The sequence below is a fragment of the Euleptes europaea genome, chromosome 7, assembly GCF_029931775.1.
Source record: "Euleptes europaea isolate rEulEur1 chromosome 7, rEulEur1.hap1, whole genome shotgun sequence".
NCBI classification, from domain to species: domain Eukaryota; kingdom Metazoa; phylum Chordata; class Lepidosauria; order Squamata; family Sphaerodactylidae; genus Euleptes; species Euleptes europaea.
In genome coordinates this window covers 100304060-100320720 of record NC_079318.1, presented here as the reverse complement: position 1 = coordinate 100320720, position 16661 = coordinate 100304060, and the positions used below count along the sequence as shown (strand labels likewise).

The following is a 16661-nucleotide window of genomic DNA, read 5'->3' as shown; positions in this document are numbered from 1 at the left end:
TAGAATTGGGAAACGAACCTACTGCCTGATCCTTTTAACTGAAGGTTCTGCGAGGGATTGAACCTGGGACCTTCTACATGCCAAGCAAATGCTCTTACCACTGAGCCACAGCCCCTCCCCTGTGCAGAACCAGGAGGGAGGGAAATTTACTACAGGGACTTAGGCAGCCCAGGCAGACGCTACTGCTTGTCCTCTGGTGTAGGATCCGTGCTGTTATCCCTGCTCTTGGGGAAATCTTGCAAGCCTGCTTCTCCGGCAAGTCTCGGCTTCTTCATGGGCCTTGCATGTCTAGGGATGCCAGCCTCCAGATGGCAGCTAGGAATCACCTGGAATGACAGCTTGTCTCCAGATTACGGAGATCAGTTCCCCTGGAGAAAACGGATGCTTTTTAGGGTGGACTCTCTGGCACTGTACCCCAATGAGATACCTGTCCTCCCCAGGCTCCACCCCCAAAGCTCCAGGAGTTTCCCATCCTGGAGCTGGTAACCCCATCCCCCATCCGTCACCAGAGGGGACCGGGCAACCTTATACCACATCGATTATTTCCCCCCAGATCTTTAACTGAGCAGGTTGGGTGAGGAGTCAGGGGTGTGAAGTAACCGGGCCTCTTTTTCTCCCCCAAGGGAAAGGGTTGCTCTTGCATAATTTAGGAGTTGCCTGCCTAGCTCCACCCATGCCTGGCATCTTGTGGCAGTGAGAACAGCAGCTGCTCCAGCCGCGTGCCCGAAGGACGCCAGTCTGGTGGTGCTGAAAAACAAAGGAATTTATCCCAGCAGAAGCTTTTGTGACCCAGAGCCGGCTCACATATGTGTGGGGGAGGGAGGCACATCACACATCGCAAGAAGTGGTCTGTTGCCCACCAAATCTTTGCATGGCGCCCACATATATTATTACCAGGCTGAACTCACCCAAAGCAGTGAAATTTCTATTCTAAATCATTTCAGAAGCAGGAATGAAGCATGCCTTTCAATGGGGTGTATCCGTGGGGACCTTTGAGGGATTGCTTTCTTACCTGGCCCCCGACTTACATTAAAACAGCTCTGGAGCAACAGAGAACACACTAGCTGCGCCGTTGCTGCTGGCATATGGGGAAAGGTTTACCCTGCAGATGACTAAAGAGAAGGAGCTGGATGAACCACCTCTGAGGAATCATACAATTGGAAGGGACCACCAGGGCCATCTAGTCCAACCCCCTACACACTACAGAAAATTCACAACTATCCCTCCCACACACACCCAGTGACCCCTACTCCCTGCCCAGAAGATGGCCAAAAAAACTCCTCCTCCTGGCCAATCCGGTGTGGAGGACAATTGCTTCCTGACCCCAGAGTGGTGATCGGCATTACCCTGGGCATGTGAGAAAGGGCCATCCGCGAGAGCCAAGCACTGACGCAACCCTTCCTGCCCTCCCTCTCATGAACTGCCCAAGTTCACAAAATCAGCATTGCTGACAGATGGCCATCTAGCCTCTGCTTAAAAACCTCCCGAGGAAGCCTGTTAGGAACCGCTCTGACTGTTAGAAAATTCTTCCTAATGTCTAGTCGGAAACTCTTTTGATTTAATTTCAACCAGGTGGTTCTGGTCTGACCTGGGGCAGCAGAAAACAACCTCGCAACACCCTCTCTATGACAGCCCTTCAAGTACTTGAAGATTATCATCTCCCCTCTCAGTCTTCTCCTCTCCAGGCTAAACATACCCAGCTCCTTCAACCTTTCCTCATAGGAGTTTGTCTCCAGGTTGGTTGCCACCTCCAGGTGGGGCCTGGAGATCTCCTGGTATTGCAATTGATTTCCCTAGAGGAAATGGCTGCTTTGGAGGGTGGATTCTATGGCATTATTCTTTGCTGTGTCCCCAAACCCTGCCCTCCCCAAGCTCCAAACCCCCAAATCGCCAGGTTAGCTTTTACTAACAAAGCTTCAGGGAAAGGACAGCATGGGATCGAAGTTCAGTTCCTGCCTCTGCCCAGGCCCCGGCGTGGCACACATCTCAGACGCCAGCTCTGCTCATCCCTCTACTGGGTCAGCTTGCCCTTTTCGCCTCAGATCCTGTCGCAGAGGCAGGTGATCCATCTGCGCCCTGACTTGCGGGACAAACTGTACCGCCAATGTACATTTTTGGGACTGGACAGGAACAAAGGGCGTATACAACACATGTTGTGGCACAGTTAGAGAACTGCTTTAAGGTGTAAGTAAATTTGCCGTCCATTGCCGTGACCTGTTTGACGGGTAGGCTGAAAGAACACGCTGTACTTCCGTTGCATTTAAAGTGACCAAACGTTCTTTCAGCCTACCTGTCAAACAGGTCACGGCAATGGATGGCAAATTTACTTACACCTTAAAGCAGTTCTCTAACTGTGCCTCAACATGTGTTGTATACGCCCTTTGTTCCTGTCCAGTCCCAAAAATGTACATTGGCTGTACATTTCGTCAAATTAGGCTTCGCATTGGTAAACACCATGCGAGAATCAGGGCTCGAATAATGGATGCGCCGGTAGTTAGCCACTTTGTTAGTCATGGCCATAGTGACCGAGTTCTCAAATTCTTCGTCATATGGCAATACCAGCCCCAAGGTTTTCAAACTCAAGACATCAAAAAGGTTCTTAACTGCCAAGAGAGACGCATCATCTTTCTCTTCAAAACTTTGACCCCCTGTGGTCTAAACACAGAATTTGATCTATCTTGTTTTCTTTAACAGCCATGTCACTTAATAATTTTCTTTCACTTTGTATCAAGCCCACAGCTGTGAGTACTTCAATACGGAGTAGCATTCCTCTTTCACTCTGAAGAAGCTTAGGCTAACTACCCGTGGGCTCCTTTCTTTAAAATTATTTCTACACTGAATTATTCCTACACTGAATCCTTAAGACTTCGCGTTGCAACATGGGTGAGAACTATTTTTCATATGATCAGGCATAACTTCCAGTCCTGCCTTTAGTTTAATAATTTGCCTTATTATACTTTAGGAACACCTTCTGTGAAGTTCCGCAGTAGTGACTGCTTACTCCATTGAAGCAGTGGGTAATCCACTTTGTTTTGTTACTTACTAAGTTCATTACAAAATTGCTTTTAATCAGCTCTTTCGCTTATATTCTTGCTCTATAGCACTTAGCTGTTTAGGCTTCTGTTTATTTTCTATAGAAATACACTGCGATAACATTGGATGTTGTTATTATTGGTGGTCCCTTTAAACGCCTTGGGGTCGGCAAGCTGAAGAAGATATTCGAAATGCGTCCTTGCGTCAGACCCTGCCACGGACCTCTTTTTTTTGCTTGTTCTTCTTGATTAATGTGCAATTGATTTTTTCATGTAAAAATACAAGCCCCTGTTGGCTATACTGAATTTCTTATTATATTACTGTTGGGAGAATTTTTCAAGTTCTCTCCCTTGCGCTCTTTTATTTTTTTGGTCTTCTCTGCCTGCTACTTAGAGTCTCTCCGCCTGCTACTTACCAGAGCAGGAGCTAGAGAGTTTGATAGGAAAAGATAGATCTTGCACACTACACACTCTTAAAACAGTACACCAAACGTATAAAGTAAATCATGCAACTTTATTATACTTACAAGGAAATATAAAGCAAAGAGAGAAAGCAATACTTAACTGAATATATATATGACAGCACACTGACAGACAAACAGTCAGAGATCTCTGAGGTCGTTCCAAGGAAGAGACAGAAATGGGTCTCTCTCTTAGAAGGACGACGGGCTGGGCTCTTTGAAAGCCTTTTATAGGTTGAACTGTGTGAGAGAGGTCTCAAATGGCCCCCTCCTGCCAAATTAGTTAGGAGATGAGTTTTCACAAATCATGGCTATAAGTTGTTTGGAATATCCTGTTCCAAAATAAGTTTTCCATGTCCAGGTCTCTGACAGCCATCCGTTCATCCGTTACCCTGTGTTCATAAACAATTTCCTCACTGCATCCGTGACCTTGTTACTCAGAACATGATTTGGAGTACATAATGTGCTTTGGGTGACTAGCTCCTAGCAATGCAATCTCCTATGCCCTTTAGGGTCAAGATCCTAATTGGAGCTGAGGTCAGCTAAGAGTCAGGTCTTCATATGGCTTCTAAGTTATAGATTAATAAACTACAGATTAATAAAATTGGCTTTTCTTAACCCAAACTAATATTTAATATAAACTAATATATTTAATATAAACTAATGTTCAATACAAAAATTCTCACAACAATTACTTGCATAAGCCGGGTTTTGGCTACATTTAATTTGTCTTAAGCCCTGCGAGGCACACAGTGTGACATTAACACTTCGTGTTTTTGGTTTACCTTGTTTGTGTATTCTTGGATTAATATACTATTATTACTAGAGTTAGAACTTTGGTTCTGATTTTTTAATTTAACTTAATTTCTTTTGAGCCACGTGCTGCCTCTTCATACCATCTGGAGCTTGGCAACCCCACCCTGCCCTGGTGTGTGCAAAGGCAGAGCTACAATGGCTCTCCCTAGGGTTGCCAACCTCCAGATGGCAGTAATCAAAAAACGGCTTGCAAGTGCTAAGTATGGAGTGTGGAAATCAAGAAAGTAGCACAAGACAATTCTTTCTATAATAAGAAGACCAAACTATAGCAATTAGTGCTATTAAGAATATGTATTGGAAACATACAAAGAACAAAATTCTGGAGCAAAAAAGTATCACATAGGTAATTAAGACCCCAACTTTCAATAAGGGCTTTACAATACAAATATGAGCCCAAATTCTCAATCCTTATTCAGTCTACATAAATAATTTCATAAAGTGCATGAGTGAACCACGGGAACAATACTCAGTCCTTATAGAGTCCGCATGAAATTTCATAAAGTGCATCAGTAGGTCGCAAAAGCAACCTACTAGGGTTGCCAACCTCCAGATGGCGGCTGGAGATCTCCTGCTATTACAACTCATCTCCAGGCGACAGAGATCAGTTCCCCTGGAGAAAATGGCCGCTTTGGCCTTTGGACTCTATGGCATTGAAGTCCCTCCCCTCTGCAAACCCCGCCCTCCTCAGGCACCGCCCCCCCAAATATCCAGGTATTTCCCAACCCTAATAGTTGACTGATGGGCTGTCCCTTTCCCCTTGTTAACCTGTCAGTTCCAGGCAGCAGAAGTAAGGGACTACGCCACCTGCTGGCAACTAAATGAGTAACTTCATCATGCATGCCAATGCATCTGAGATCCCCATCTAGCGTTGCCAACCTCCAGGTGGGGTCTAGAAATCTCCCAGAACTACAACTAATCTCCAGACTATAAACATTGTTTCCCCCGGTTAAAAATGGCTGCTTTGGAGGGTGGGCTGTATGGCATTATACCCCGATGAGGTCCCTCCCCTCTCCAAACCCCACCCTCACATAAACCCATGAAACTGCCTTATACTGAATCAGACCCTTGGGTCCATCAAAGTCAGTATTGTCTCATCGAAGGCTTTCACGGTCAGAGTTCATTGGTTCTTGTAGGTCATCCGGGCTGTGTAACCGTGGTCTTGGTATTTTCTTTCCTAAGAAAATACCAAGACCACGGTTACACAGCCCGGATAACCTACAAGAATCAGTATTGTCTACTCAGACCGGCAGCGGCTCTCCAGGGACTCAGGTGGAGGTGTTTCACATCACCCACTGAGAATCATAGAGTTGGACGGGACCACCAGGGTCATCTAGTCCTACCCCCTGCCCAATGCAGGGAATTCACAACTACCTCTCCCACACACACACCCCCAGCGACCCGTTTGCCTAGTCCCTTTAACTGGAGATGCCAGGGATTGAACCTGGGACCTGCATTGTGCAGGGGGTTGGACTAGATGACCCTGGTGGTCCCTTCCAACTCTATGATTCTATGGCCTTCTGCATGCCAAGCAGAGGCTCTGCCACTGAGCCACGGCCCCTCCCCAGGAGGCACCCCAAATCTCCAGTAGTAGAAAAGGGCAAAAGTCCAGTAGCACCTTAAAGACCAACAAAAATATTTTCTGGCAGTGATACGGCAAAATGGGGGTTCGTGGGGGGAGAGAGAGACCTGCAGATCGTTATTCAAGAAAACAGTTTATTCTGGCAGCTGCGACCCAGAGCACTCTATCGAGTAAAAATCTCTGAGCCCCGATCATACTGAGGAAGGGATATTTATCCAAATTCAAGATATGACAACCCATCAACATTCAGGGTAGGCTGATAGCACTCCAGACATAGAGGCGGCGCAGTACAGTTCAGTTCTATCCAGTTTCTCCTATCAATGTTTATAGTTCACTCTGACTCTCCATGACTCTTAACCCACTTCCTTAGCACACAGACATACAGGGATATTCTGCCCAGCAACAAGCTATTCCCTGGCTGCCCTAATACATTTTTACAGAAAGGAAAAAAGATTATTACAAATTGCTAAATCAGTGGATCTTCCATAGTCAGGGGAAGTCTACCTGCTGTCACAGCAGGGTAGGAGTTTTCGTGAGCCACAGCGTGGACTCTTGCCCTTTTCTACTACTTTTCTACTACTTTTCCAGTAGCACCTTAAAGACCAACAAAAATATTTTCTGGTAGGGTATGAGCTTTCGTGAGCCACAGCGTGGCTCACGAAAGCTCCTACCCTGCCAGAAAATATTTTTGTTGGTCTTTAAGGTGCTACTGGACTCTTGCCCTTTTCTACTATTAAAAATAAAGTTAAAAGAAACTTATTTTAAGAGCAGCGTCCTCAAGCAGGAAGCTAGTGTGGGAGAACTCCAGGTTGTACATCAAGCTGTATGTAAGAATGGACTCAGAGAAACCTGGAGAGAGAGCTTCCATTAGGGAAACAATGCATGCAACAGGAAAGCAATACTCATAAACCCCCATTTGCAAATGTATTGCCTTCTATCTACCGCTATTGTTTGATATTAAACTGACCTATCTTGATTCCAAAGTATCTCTGAGTCTTGTCGAAGGCTTTCACGGTCAGAGTTCATTGGTTCTTGTAGGTTATCCGGGCTGTGTAACCGTGGTCTTGGAATTTTCTTTCCTAGGAAAGAAAATTCCAAGACCACGGTTACACAGCCCGGATAACCTACAAGAACCAATATCTCTGAGTCTGTTTCCTAAAACCCAGCGCGTTAAGCCTGGAGACTCCAGGTTTATAATGGCGTTGCAATTAGAAACTGTCCGAGTATTGCATTTGTATTCGATTTCTGCCCTTCTCATTATGGGATGTTCCTTTCTGGCCCGCGTTACTGTTTTGCAAGCGGTCTCGCGTTTCTTAAAAACGGTGGAAACCGAAGGCAGCAGGGAGCCGGCCCGGGCCCGTTGCCATGGATACCGGGACTAGGCCGCAAGCCTGGCGCCGAGTAGGGGGAGCGCCGGGAAAGGGCTTCCGCTTCCGGGGCTGTCTCGGCTTCGGTGTCAGGCGAGGGAGGTGAGTGCGAATTTGCTTTCCCCCCCTCCTCCGCTTCCTCCTCCTCCGCTCTTCGGATCGTGGCCCTGTAGGCCGCGCGCATCCCCGTCCTCGAGTAGAAGCCGCCGCCGGGGAGGAGGCGGACTAAAGCGGCTGGAGCTGTGGTGCCATGGGAGAGCGCTCCTCTCTCTCCCCCGCTCCCTCTTATAAGCATGGTCGAGATTCTATCTGCCCCTCGAGGGTTGCCAGCCTCCAGGCGGGGCCTGGGGGTCTCCCGGAATGGCAGCTGATCTGCAGACGACAGAGATCAGTTCCCCTGGAGGAAATGGCTGCTTTGGAGGGTGGGCTTCTAGGGACCTCGCTGAGGCCCTTTCCCAAACTCCACTCTTCCCATGCTCCATTCCTAAATCTGCAGGAATTCCCCAACCCCAACAGCCAGCAGGCACTCTTCTATTGTAGAGCACCCTAAACTCTTATCCTCTTAAAAAAGGGGAGGGGGAGGTGCCCCTCCGTTGCCCCCCTCCAAATAAGGGGTGCAGGTTGGACCTACCCCCCCCCCCATGGCTCTCCTGGCTACAGTTAAGGGTGCAATAAGGCAATCTCGCTGGCTTGTGCTTGGTGCTTTGGAGTTTGCAAAAATGCTTTGCATGCTATTGTGTTCTGTACCATGCCGTGCACCAACCCTGTACGGTAAGGCCGTCTTTAAGGGGGCCAAGAAATCAGCAGCACCCGCCCCCCCGGGATAGGGAGGCCAGCAGATGATGATAGTTAAGATGCACTTAATAAGGAACTGGGGCGGCTGCATCCCTTCTGTGCCCCCAAAAGAGCGCTTGACTAACCCCAGGTCAAGCTCACCCAGGCTCTGAGGACTGCACCCTTCAAGATGACAGGGGTATGGTTCGATTTGCAAAGAAGGAACTGGGAACCAGCTCCAGTCTTTTCAAGCTTGCAAGGATTTGTCACTCAATGCTTAATTCTTGGAATTCCCCCTTGCCCTTTGAAAATCAGGTTTCCAGCTCCGGGGCTCTGCCTGGGCCGGACCCCAGCGACCTTGGCTCCGTGGTGTGGAAACGGGCACAGCCAGCATGGCGAATCATTTGAAATTCATCGCTCGGACAGTGATGGTCCCTGATGGGAATGTGGAGGCTGCTTACCGAGCACTCAACAGGTAAAGGTTTCCTTTGTCCTTCTCTGCCCGGGGTGGGGTGGGGGAGCTCATCTTTCGGTAAGGCCGATGTGTGTGGCTTCAGCTGCTTTGTTGGCTGTGACAGGGAGGGACTGTGGCTCAGTGGTAGAGCATCTGCTTGGCATGCAGAAGGTCCCAGGTTCAATCCCCGACATCTCCAGTTAAGGGACCAGGCTAGTAGGCAATGTGAAAGACCCCTGCCTGAGACCCTGGAGAGCTGCTTCTGGTCTGAGTAGACAGTACTGACTTTGATGGATCGAGGGTCTGATTCAGTATAAGGCAGTTCCATGTATGACTGGACCTCTGTAGGAGTTACATGTTCTTACTGTTAGGGCAAAGAAAGGGGACGGACTTTGCGATTCTGGTCCTTCAGGTTAGTGGTGTCACGTTGTCTCTAATTCTGTAATCCTAGTCCTATTGCATGTTCATGGGTTGCCATACGCTGTCTGATTGCATTCTTTTTATATTTTGTAATCCACCGTGAGCCTTTGTGAGACTATAAATAAAGCAAATAAATGTGGTTCTAAATCGGGATCCCCAACCACCATGGTGCCCCGCCGACAACTTTTGGGCGCCTGCCAAGTGTTTTCAGAAAGTGGGCTATGCCAGGTGGTGCTCATGCCTGGCACGGCTTCTGACTGGCCATTGGTTGGCTGTGCAGATTCAAATAATGTTGCTTTGGTTGCAGCTACCCCCACAATGTTGGGTTTTACTCTCTAATTTCTCTACCAGCGTCTTTTAAAAATTATGCCTCTTCTCCCTTGTTCTTGGGCTTCCTCTGGGTATATGTGTGGCTGTGCCTCCCATGGTAGCTATTTTGTGGTTGCACCCACCACCCTTTGTAAGGAGAAGAAGAAGAGCTGGGTTTTATTCCCTGATTTTCTCTCCCTTTAAAGAGTCTCAAAGTGGCTTAAAATCTCCTTCCCTTCCCCTCCCCACAACAGACACCTTGTGAGGTAGGTGGTCTGAGAGAGTCTGGAGAGAACTATGACTATCCCAGGGTCACCCAGCAGGCTTCATGTGGAGGAGTGGGGAAACCAACCCGGTTCACCAGATTAGAGTCCACCACTCATGTGTAGGAGTGGGGAATCGAACCCGGTTCTCCAAATTAAGAGTCCACCCCTCCTAACCACTAAACCAGGGGTGGGGAACCTTTTTCCTGCCAAGGGCCATTTGCACATTTATAACATCATTTGGGGGCCATAACCAGGTGTAGATCTCCTGGCGGGGGGGAGGCTAGGGTTGCCAGGTCTCCAGCCACCACCTGGAGGTTGGCAACCCCAGGGGAGGCAACGCAGAGAAGGCCTGGAGGGCGCCCCCGCTCCCCCCATCCTCCCCCCTCCCAAGCGGGAGGGCAGCCAGTGGTGGGCCCAAGCAAACGAGGCTCCAGGGGGGCGCAGCCCACAGTTGATTCACAGGGAAGGAAGGAAAACAGAAAAAGGAAAAAGGGAGGGAGGGAGAAAGAGAGAAAAAGGGAGAAAGAAATGGAGGGAGGGGGAGAAAGAAAGAAAAGTACAGAGGGAGACAGACAAAGAGACAGAAAAAGAGGGAGAGAGGGAGAGAAAGGAGAGTGACAGAAAAAGAGGAAGAAAAGAAAGAAAAGCAAAATATTGTCGAAGGCTTTCACGGTCAGAGTTCATTGGTTCTCGTAGGTTATCCGGGCTGTGTAACCGTCGTCTTGGTATTTGGAAAGAAAAAGAAAAGAAAGAAAGAAAAGCCTTCCCCTACACACACACATCCACTCATGCCAGCCCCACGCGACCAGGCCCCAGCCTCCACGCCTCCCCACACACACATACACCCGGCCCTGGAGCTCCCGAGGGCCAAGGAAATTGTCCAAGGAAATTGGCCTGAGGTTCCCCATCCCTGCACTAAACCATGCTGGCTGAATGCCAAAGGTGTCCATAGGCTCTAAAATTATTGGGGACCTCTGTTCTAAACACGCTGGGTTCCCTTAATTACAAAATGCTCACTTTAGCTTTCTTCTGATGATGAGTTTTGAGTAACCCTGTTGCTTCCTTTGCTTTACTGCAACTGCAACGCTTTGTTTGAAGTCCAGTCTCTTAAATGCGGGCTAGCTGCAATCCAGCTGGGTGACCTCAACCCCACCGACCTCACAAGGTGTCTCTTGTGGGGAGAGGGAAGGAGATTGTAAGCCGGTTTGACTCTCCTTAAAAAGTAGAGAAAGTCAGCATATAAAAACCAACTCTTACTCTTCTTCATATAGGGCAGGATCACATAGATTCATTCTACTAACAGCAGTGCCTTTCTTCGGCCCAAGGAATGTTCCCCAGCTCAATGTGGAAAGTGCGGGCGGGGTGGGGGGATGCCACTATTAATGAAATGGATCTGTGGGATTCAGCCCACATTAAGCTGGGGGGGGGTGACTTTGAAAGCAAGCAGTGTGGTCAAGGAGGCTCTCAGCAGACAGAGTCATAGAATCACAGAGTTGGAAGGGTTCATAGAGGCCATCTAGTCTAACCCCTGCTGAATGCAGAATCAACTTAGAGCATCCCTGACAAGTGCTTGTCCAGCCTCTGTTTAAAGACTGCCAGTGTTCCCTTTGCCATTCCTCAGTGGAACAGGCTTCCTCAGGAAGTGGTGAGCTCTCCTTCCCTGGAGGTTTTTAAGCAGAGGCTAGATGGCCATCTGACAGCAATGCTGATTCTGTGAACTTGGACAGATCATGAGAGGGAGGGCAGGAAGGGTTGCGTCAGTGTTTGGCACTCGGGACCCTTTCTTACATGTTCAAGGTAATGCCAATCGCCACTTTGGGGTCAGGAAGCAATTTTCCTCCAGGCCAGATTGGACAGGGATTCTGAAGTGATTTTTGCCATCTTCTTGGCGTGGAGTTGGGGACACTGGAGGAGTGGGGGGGAGGCGGTTGTGAATTTCCTGCATGGTGCAGGGGGTTGGACTAGATGACCCTGGAGGTCCCTTCCAACTCTATGATTCTATACTCAAACCAGCTGCTGCTGGCTTTGGGGTTCTCGAGTCCTGCCCTCTGCGTTGCTCTCCTGCTCGCCTCATCCCTGTGGCCGGCTAAGAATAGCTTGAACTGCAACACCTCTGTTTTTCTCCCCCTTCTCGCCTTTCCCAGCACGTTCTCTTCCACTGCCTGTCGCCAGTGAGCCAAACATGTGTTTCCCTCCCAGCCCTGTGCCCTCGGGATGGAGCAGATGCTCATGAGATTGCATAACTCCCTTCTGAGAGAGGGCTTGCCCTCGGATTGGCTGTGCGGCCGGGTGGAGGTGATGCCAGGGCGCCCTCTCATTGGGCACAGAGGGTCCGGGGGCGGGGCTCTGATCCCATTCAAGACTATTTTTTATCTGCGTGTTCCATGCTGACACACAGGGCTGCTTGCCCAGCCATGTGAATGCTAATGTCCCTCACATTTGGAGCTGGCTGTGGGTTTCTCAGTCAGCCAGGCTGGGCTTTTTATGTCGCAAAACAGGACAACCACTTGAGACCCCATCAGCCTTTCCACTCTCAGATCCTGCATGGAACATGATCTTCTTCTTGGCGGCTGCAGTGGGATGTGTGTGTGAGTGTGCAGGTTTGTCAACACAGGCAACAGAAAGATTCCTTCATTTTCTAAGGGCTGAAGTCCACACTATTTTGGAGACTCAGGATTGGATCCCCTGATGCCTTTTCTAAACTAAAGAGGAGGCAGGGAGGCATCTGAATTTCAACTGCAGCAGGGAGCAATGCTTTTAGCCCCCCCTTCTGCAGTTAGCCCAAATTGCAGCCTGAGAAGGGAGCAGAGCGCTCGCATCCCCACCCCACACAGACCAAGTAAAATCCAATGTTTATGGTCAGAAACCACATCCGGAGAGCCCATCCCAGATCTTAAGAACGTAAGAAAAGCCCTGCTGGATCAGACCAAGGCCTATCAAGGCCAGCAGACTGTTCCCACAGTGGTGAACTAGGTGCCTCTAGGAAACCCACAAACAAGACATAAGTGTTACTCCTCTGAAGATGCCTGCCACAGCTGCTGGCGAAACGTCAGGAAAGAAAATACCAAGACCACGGTTACACAGCCTGGATAACCTACAAGAACCAATGAACTCTGACCGTGAAAGCCTTCGACAATATTAAGACATAAGAACATAAGAAAAGCCGCGCTGGATCAGGCCAAGGCCCATCAAGTCTAGCTGTCTGTTCACACAGTGGCCAACCAGGTACTTCTAGGAAGCCCACAAGCAAGACGACTGCAGCAGCATCTTGCCTGTTTCACAGCACCTAATATAATAAGCATGCTCCTTGGATATTGGAGAGAATAGGTATGCACCATGACTAGAATCCATTTTGACTAGTAGCCATGGGTAGCCCTCTCCTCCATGAACATGTCCACTCCCCTCTTTAAGCCTTCCAAGTTGGCAGCCATCACCACATCCTGGGGTAGGGAGTGCCACAATTTAACTATGTGTTGTGTGAAGAAATACTTCCTCTTATCAGTTTTGAATCACCCTCCAGCTGATGACTCCCCGTTCTGGTATTATGAGAGAGGGAGAAAAGCTTCTCCCTGTCCACTCTCTTCAGCATTATGTTGCAATTTGGCTCTAACCTTGGCATTTGCAATGTTTTTTGAGAGTTCAAAGTATTCACTTAATACTTACTGGTAATTAAGTATTCACTTACTACTTATTAAGTATTCACTTAATACTTATCAGTAATCCCTATAACAGTGCTGATGACTAAATGGGATTTCCATCATGGGGCACTGCCAAGTAAACTTATTACATTTATGGGGACAGCTCATGTTGTTCTCTTCGCCTTCTAAGCGTGTTTTTTGTTCCCTGCAGAATCTTGACTATGGATGGGGTCATTGCTGAAGCCCAGCGACGCCGGTATTATGAGAAACCGTGCCGTAGGAGGCAGCGGGTAGCCTACGAAACGTGCCGGAGGATTTATAACACAGAAATGGCCCGGAAGATCAACTTCCTCATGCGGAAAAATCGCCAAGACCCTTGGCTCGGTTGTTAGTCTGGAAGGGGCTCTGCAGCAGAACCCGGATGCCCTTTTGACAGCTTTCTGAATGCGGCTGGATGAATCAGCTGGGGAGATCAGGCCCTGCCTGGTTCTGGGATTTTTGTTTGGATTAGGACAGTTGCAGACACAAATAAAGCATAAAGCTGGTTCCATCGAAAACAAATATTCAATGTCCTAGTCTCCTGTACCTATGTTCAAGAGTCATGAGGGGGGGAACTCCTTCTTGGATTGCTATTCTTCGGTGGGTGTGTGCGCGCTGTCAAGTCACAGCTGACTTATGGCGACCCTGTAGGGCAGGGGTGTTGAACTCAATTGTTATGAGGGCTGGATATGACATAAATGTCACTTGGCTGTGCCGCACCCTGCCTCGCCAGCCCAGATCAAGAGTGTGTGTGTGTGTGGGGGTTGCTTTAGACGGCTCGCAAGCCAGATAAGAGCGCTCAAGGGGCCGGATCTGGCCCACAGGCCTTATGTTTCACACCCTGCCATAGGGTTTTCAAGGCAAGAGATGTTCAAAAGTGGTTTGCCATTGCCTGCCTCTGCGTCATGACCCTGGTCTTCCTTGGTGGTCACCCATCCAAATACCACAGTTGACCCTGCTTAACTTCTGAGATCTGACCAGATCAGGCTAGCCTGGGGCTATCCAGAGAGAGGAAGGGAAGGAGATTGTAAGATGGTTTGATTCTCCTTAAAGGTAGAGAAAAGTAGGGTATAAAAATCAACTCTTCTTCTTATATTTAGGCTGTTCCAGAGATACTCGGGAATTTCCCTCTCCTTTGCCTGTATACTTCATTGTATTGAGGATGGAAGCTATTGCAATAAAAGTTCTCATAGGAAAAGGGTTATTTATAACAGAAAATGTTAAACTGGGTTTAAACTGCCCGTAACCTGTCCAGTGATGTTTTTGAACCCACATTTTCTGGATTTTCTTAAAACGTTTGTTTAGTCAGATTCTCCGTGGATTGTCATGTATTTGATTATCATACCCTTCGCCTGAGAAGCTCAGCAGTATACATGGTCCCTTCCCTCTTTGATCCTCACATCAACCGTGAGATAGGTTGGGGGGGGATAACTGGCCCAAGAATACAAAGTAAGTTTCACAGCAGTGGAGATTTGAACCCTAACCACTACATAACACTGTCCAGTGATGTTTTTGAACCCACATTTTCTGGATTTTCTTAAAACGTTTGTTTAGTCAGATTCTCTGTGGATTGTCATGTATTTGATTTTTTATCATACCCTTCGCCTGAGAAGCTCAGCAGTATACATGGTCCCTTCCCTCTTTGATCCTCACATCAACTGTGAGATAGGTTGGGGGGGAATAACTGGCCCAAGAATACAAAGTAAGTTTCACAGCAGTGGAAATTTGAACCCTAACCACTACATAACACTGGCTTTCTATCCCACACATACTCATATATGTCAAAAGTTATTTGCAAAGGTGCAGCTCACTTCCACGAGGGGGGTGGGGAGAATCCATGGAGAGCATCTGCATTGGCTGAGCCATTTTAAAAGTCCAAAAATTCAACCCTCCTCCCCTGTACAGGCACTTGATTAACAACCCTCTGCGGGGCAGAAGGTCTTAACCGGTTGGCCGCTGTGAGAGGGGAGATGCTGGACTGGATGGACCACTAGTCTGATCCAGCAGGGTGCTTCTTATATTCTTATGCCATGGGGACTAAAGGGTACCTCCACATTCAGAGGCAGCCCACTTCTGAATCCCAGAGCCAGGAGGCAACATCAGAGACTGGGCCTCTGTGGCCTGTTGCTGGACCTCCAGAGGAACTGGTTGGCCACTGTGTGAGACGGGATGCTGGACTAGATGGACCCTCACTGGTCTGATCCAACTGGGCTCTTCTGATGTTCTTATAAAAGCCTCGGCCTCTGTGCCCTGTTGTAGACCTCCAGAGGAACCAGCTGGCCTGTGTGAGACGGGATGGACTAGATGGACCCTCACTGGTCTGACCCCACAGGGCTCTTCTGATGTTCTTGTGCCATGGAGTCAAGGGAACCTCCATGTTAAGAGGCAGTCAACCTCTGAATCCCAGTGCCAAAAGGCAACATCGGGGAAGGTACTGAAAGAGGAAGTGGTTGGCCCCTGTGTGAGACGGGATGCTGGACTGGATGGACCCTTACTGGTCTGATCCAGCAGGGCTCTTCTGATATTCTCATGCCATGGGTACTAAAGGGAACCTCCATGTTCAGAGGCAGTCAACCTCTGAATCCCTCTGCCAGAAGGCAACATCAGGGGAAGGCCTGGGCCTCTATGCCCTGTTGTTGGACCTCCAGAAGAATTGGTCGGCCCCTGTGTGAGAAAGGGATGTTGGACTAGATGGACCCTCACTGGTCTGATCCAGCAGGGCTCTTCTGATATTCTCATGCCATGGGTACTAAAGGGAACCTCCATGTTCAGAGGCAGTCAACCTCTGAATCCCTCTGCCAGAAGGCAACATCAGGGGAAGGCCTGGGCCTCTATGCCCTGTTCCTGGACCTCCGGAGGAACTGGTTGGCTCCTGTGTGAGAAAGGGATGCTGGACTAGATGGACCCCCACTGGTCTGAGCCGGCGGGGCTCTTCTGATGTTCTTATCCTGGCCCCTTTACAACGCCCCTGCGAGGCAAGCCCGTCTTATCTCCAAAAGAAAACTCCGAGGCGCGAGGGAGCAGGCCTCCTCCATTTGCAGCGGGGGAGAAACGCCCCCTCCTCTATTCCCCGCCCCGGAAACCGAGGGAGCCAAAGCAGCCACAAAACCCCTCCCTCCAGCCGCTCTAGGCCGCCGCATCTCCGTGGCGGCCGCTTCCACTTCCGGTTCCCTCCCGCTCCCTTCCGCTTCCGCCCGCTCTCCGACGACGTTCCGTCTCCGTCCGGGAGGAGAGAGTGTGCGGCGGGCGCGGCCTTTCCTCGCTGGGCGGCCGGCTGAGGTGAGGGGAGCCGGGCTAGGCCGCGGCCGCGGTGGGGACGCCCGGCCCGGCTTGCCGCCCCCGGAGGGGCCGAGGCCTGCCGGAGGGCGAGGGAGGGGGGCGGGCCCGGCGGAGGCCCTCGCTCCGGCTGCTGCTCCGCGGTAGATTGCTCCTGCACGGGGAGGCTCCACCTGCCTCTTCGCGGCTGCTGCGGGCGGCCCCCGATAGCGCTCTGGGCGCCCTGCGGT

The 16661-nt window shown here is 49.6% G+C and overlaps 1 protein-coding gene across 1 annotated transcript; it reads left to right on the top strand.

Annotated features, from left to right (window-relative positions):
• Positions 1-8421: 8421 nt before the first annotated feature.
• Positions 8422-13514, top strand: MRPS21 (mitochondrial ribosomal protein S21). Its single transcript, XM_056852905.1, has 2 exons — positions 8422-8504; positions 13328-13514. Exons 1-2 carry the CDS (start codon positions 8422-8424, stop codon positions 13506-13508), a joined length of 264 nt encoding a protein of 87 aa, XP_056708883.1. The 3' UTR covers positions 13509-13514.
• Positions 13515-16661: the final 3147 nt, after the last annotated feature.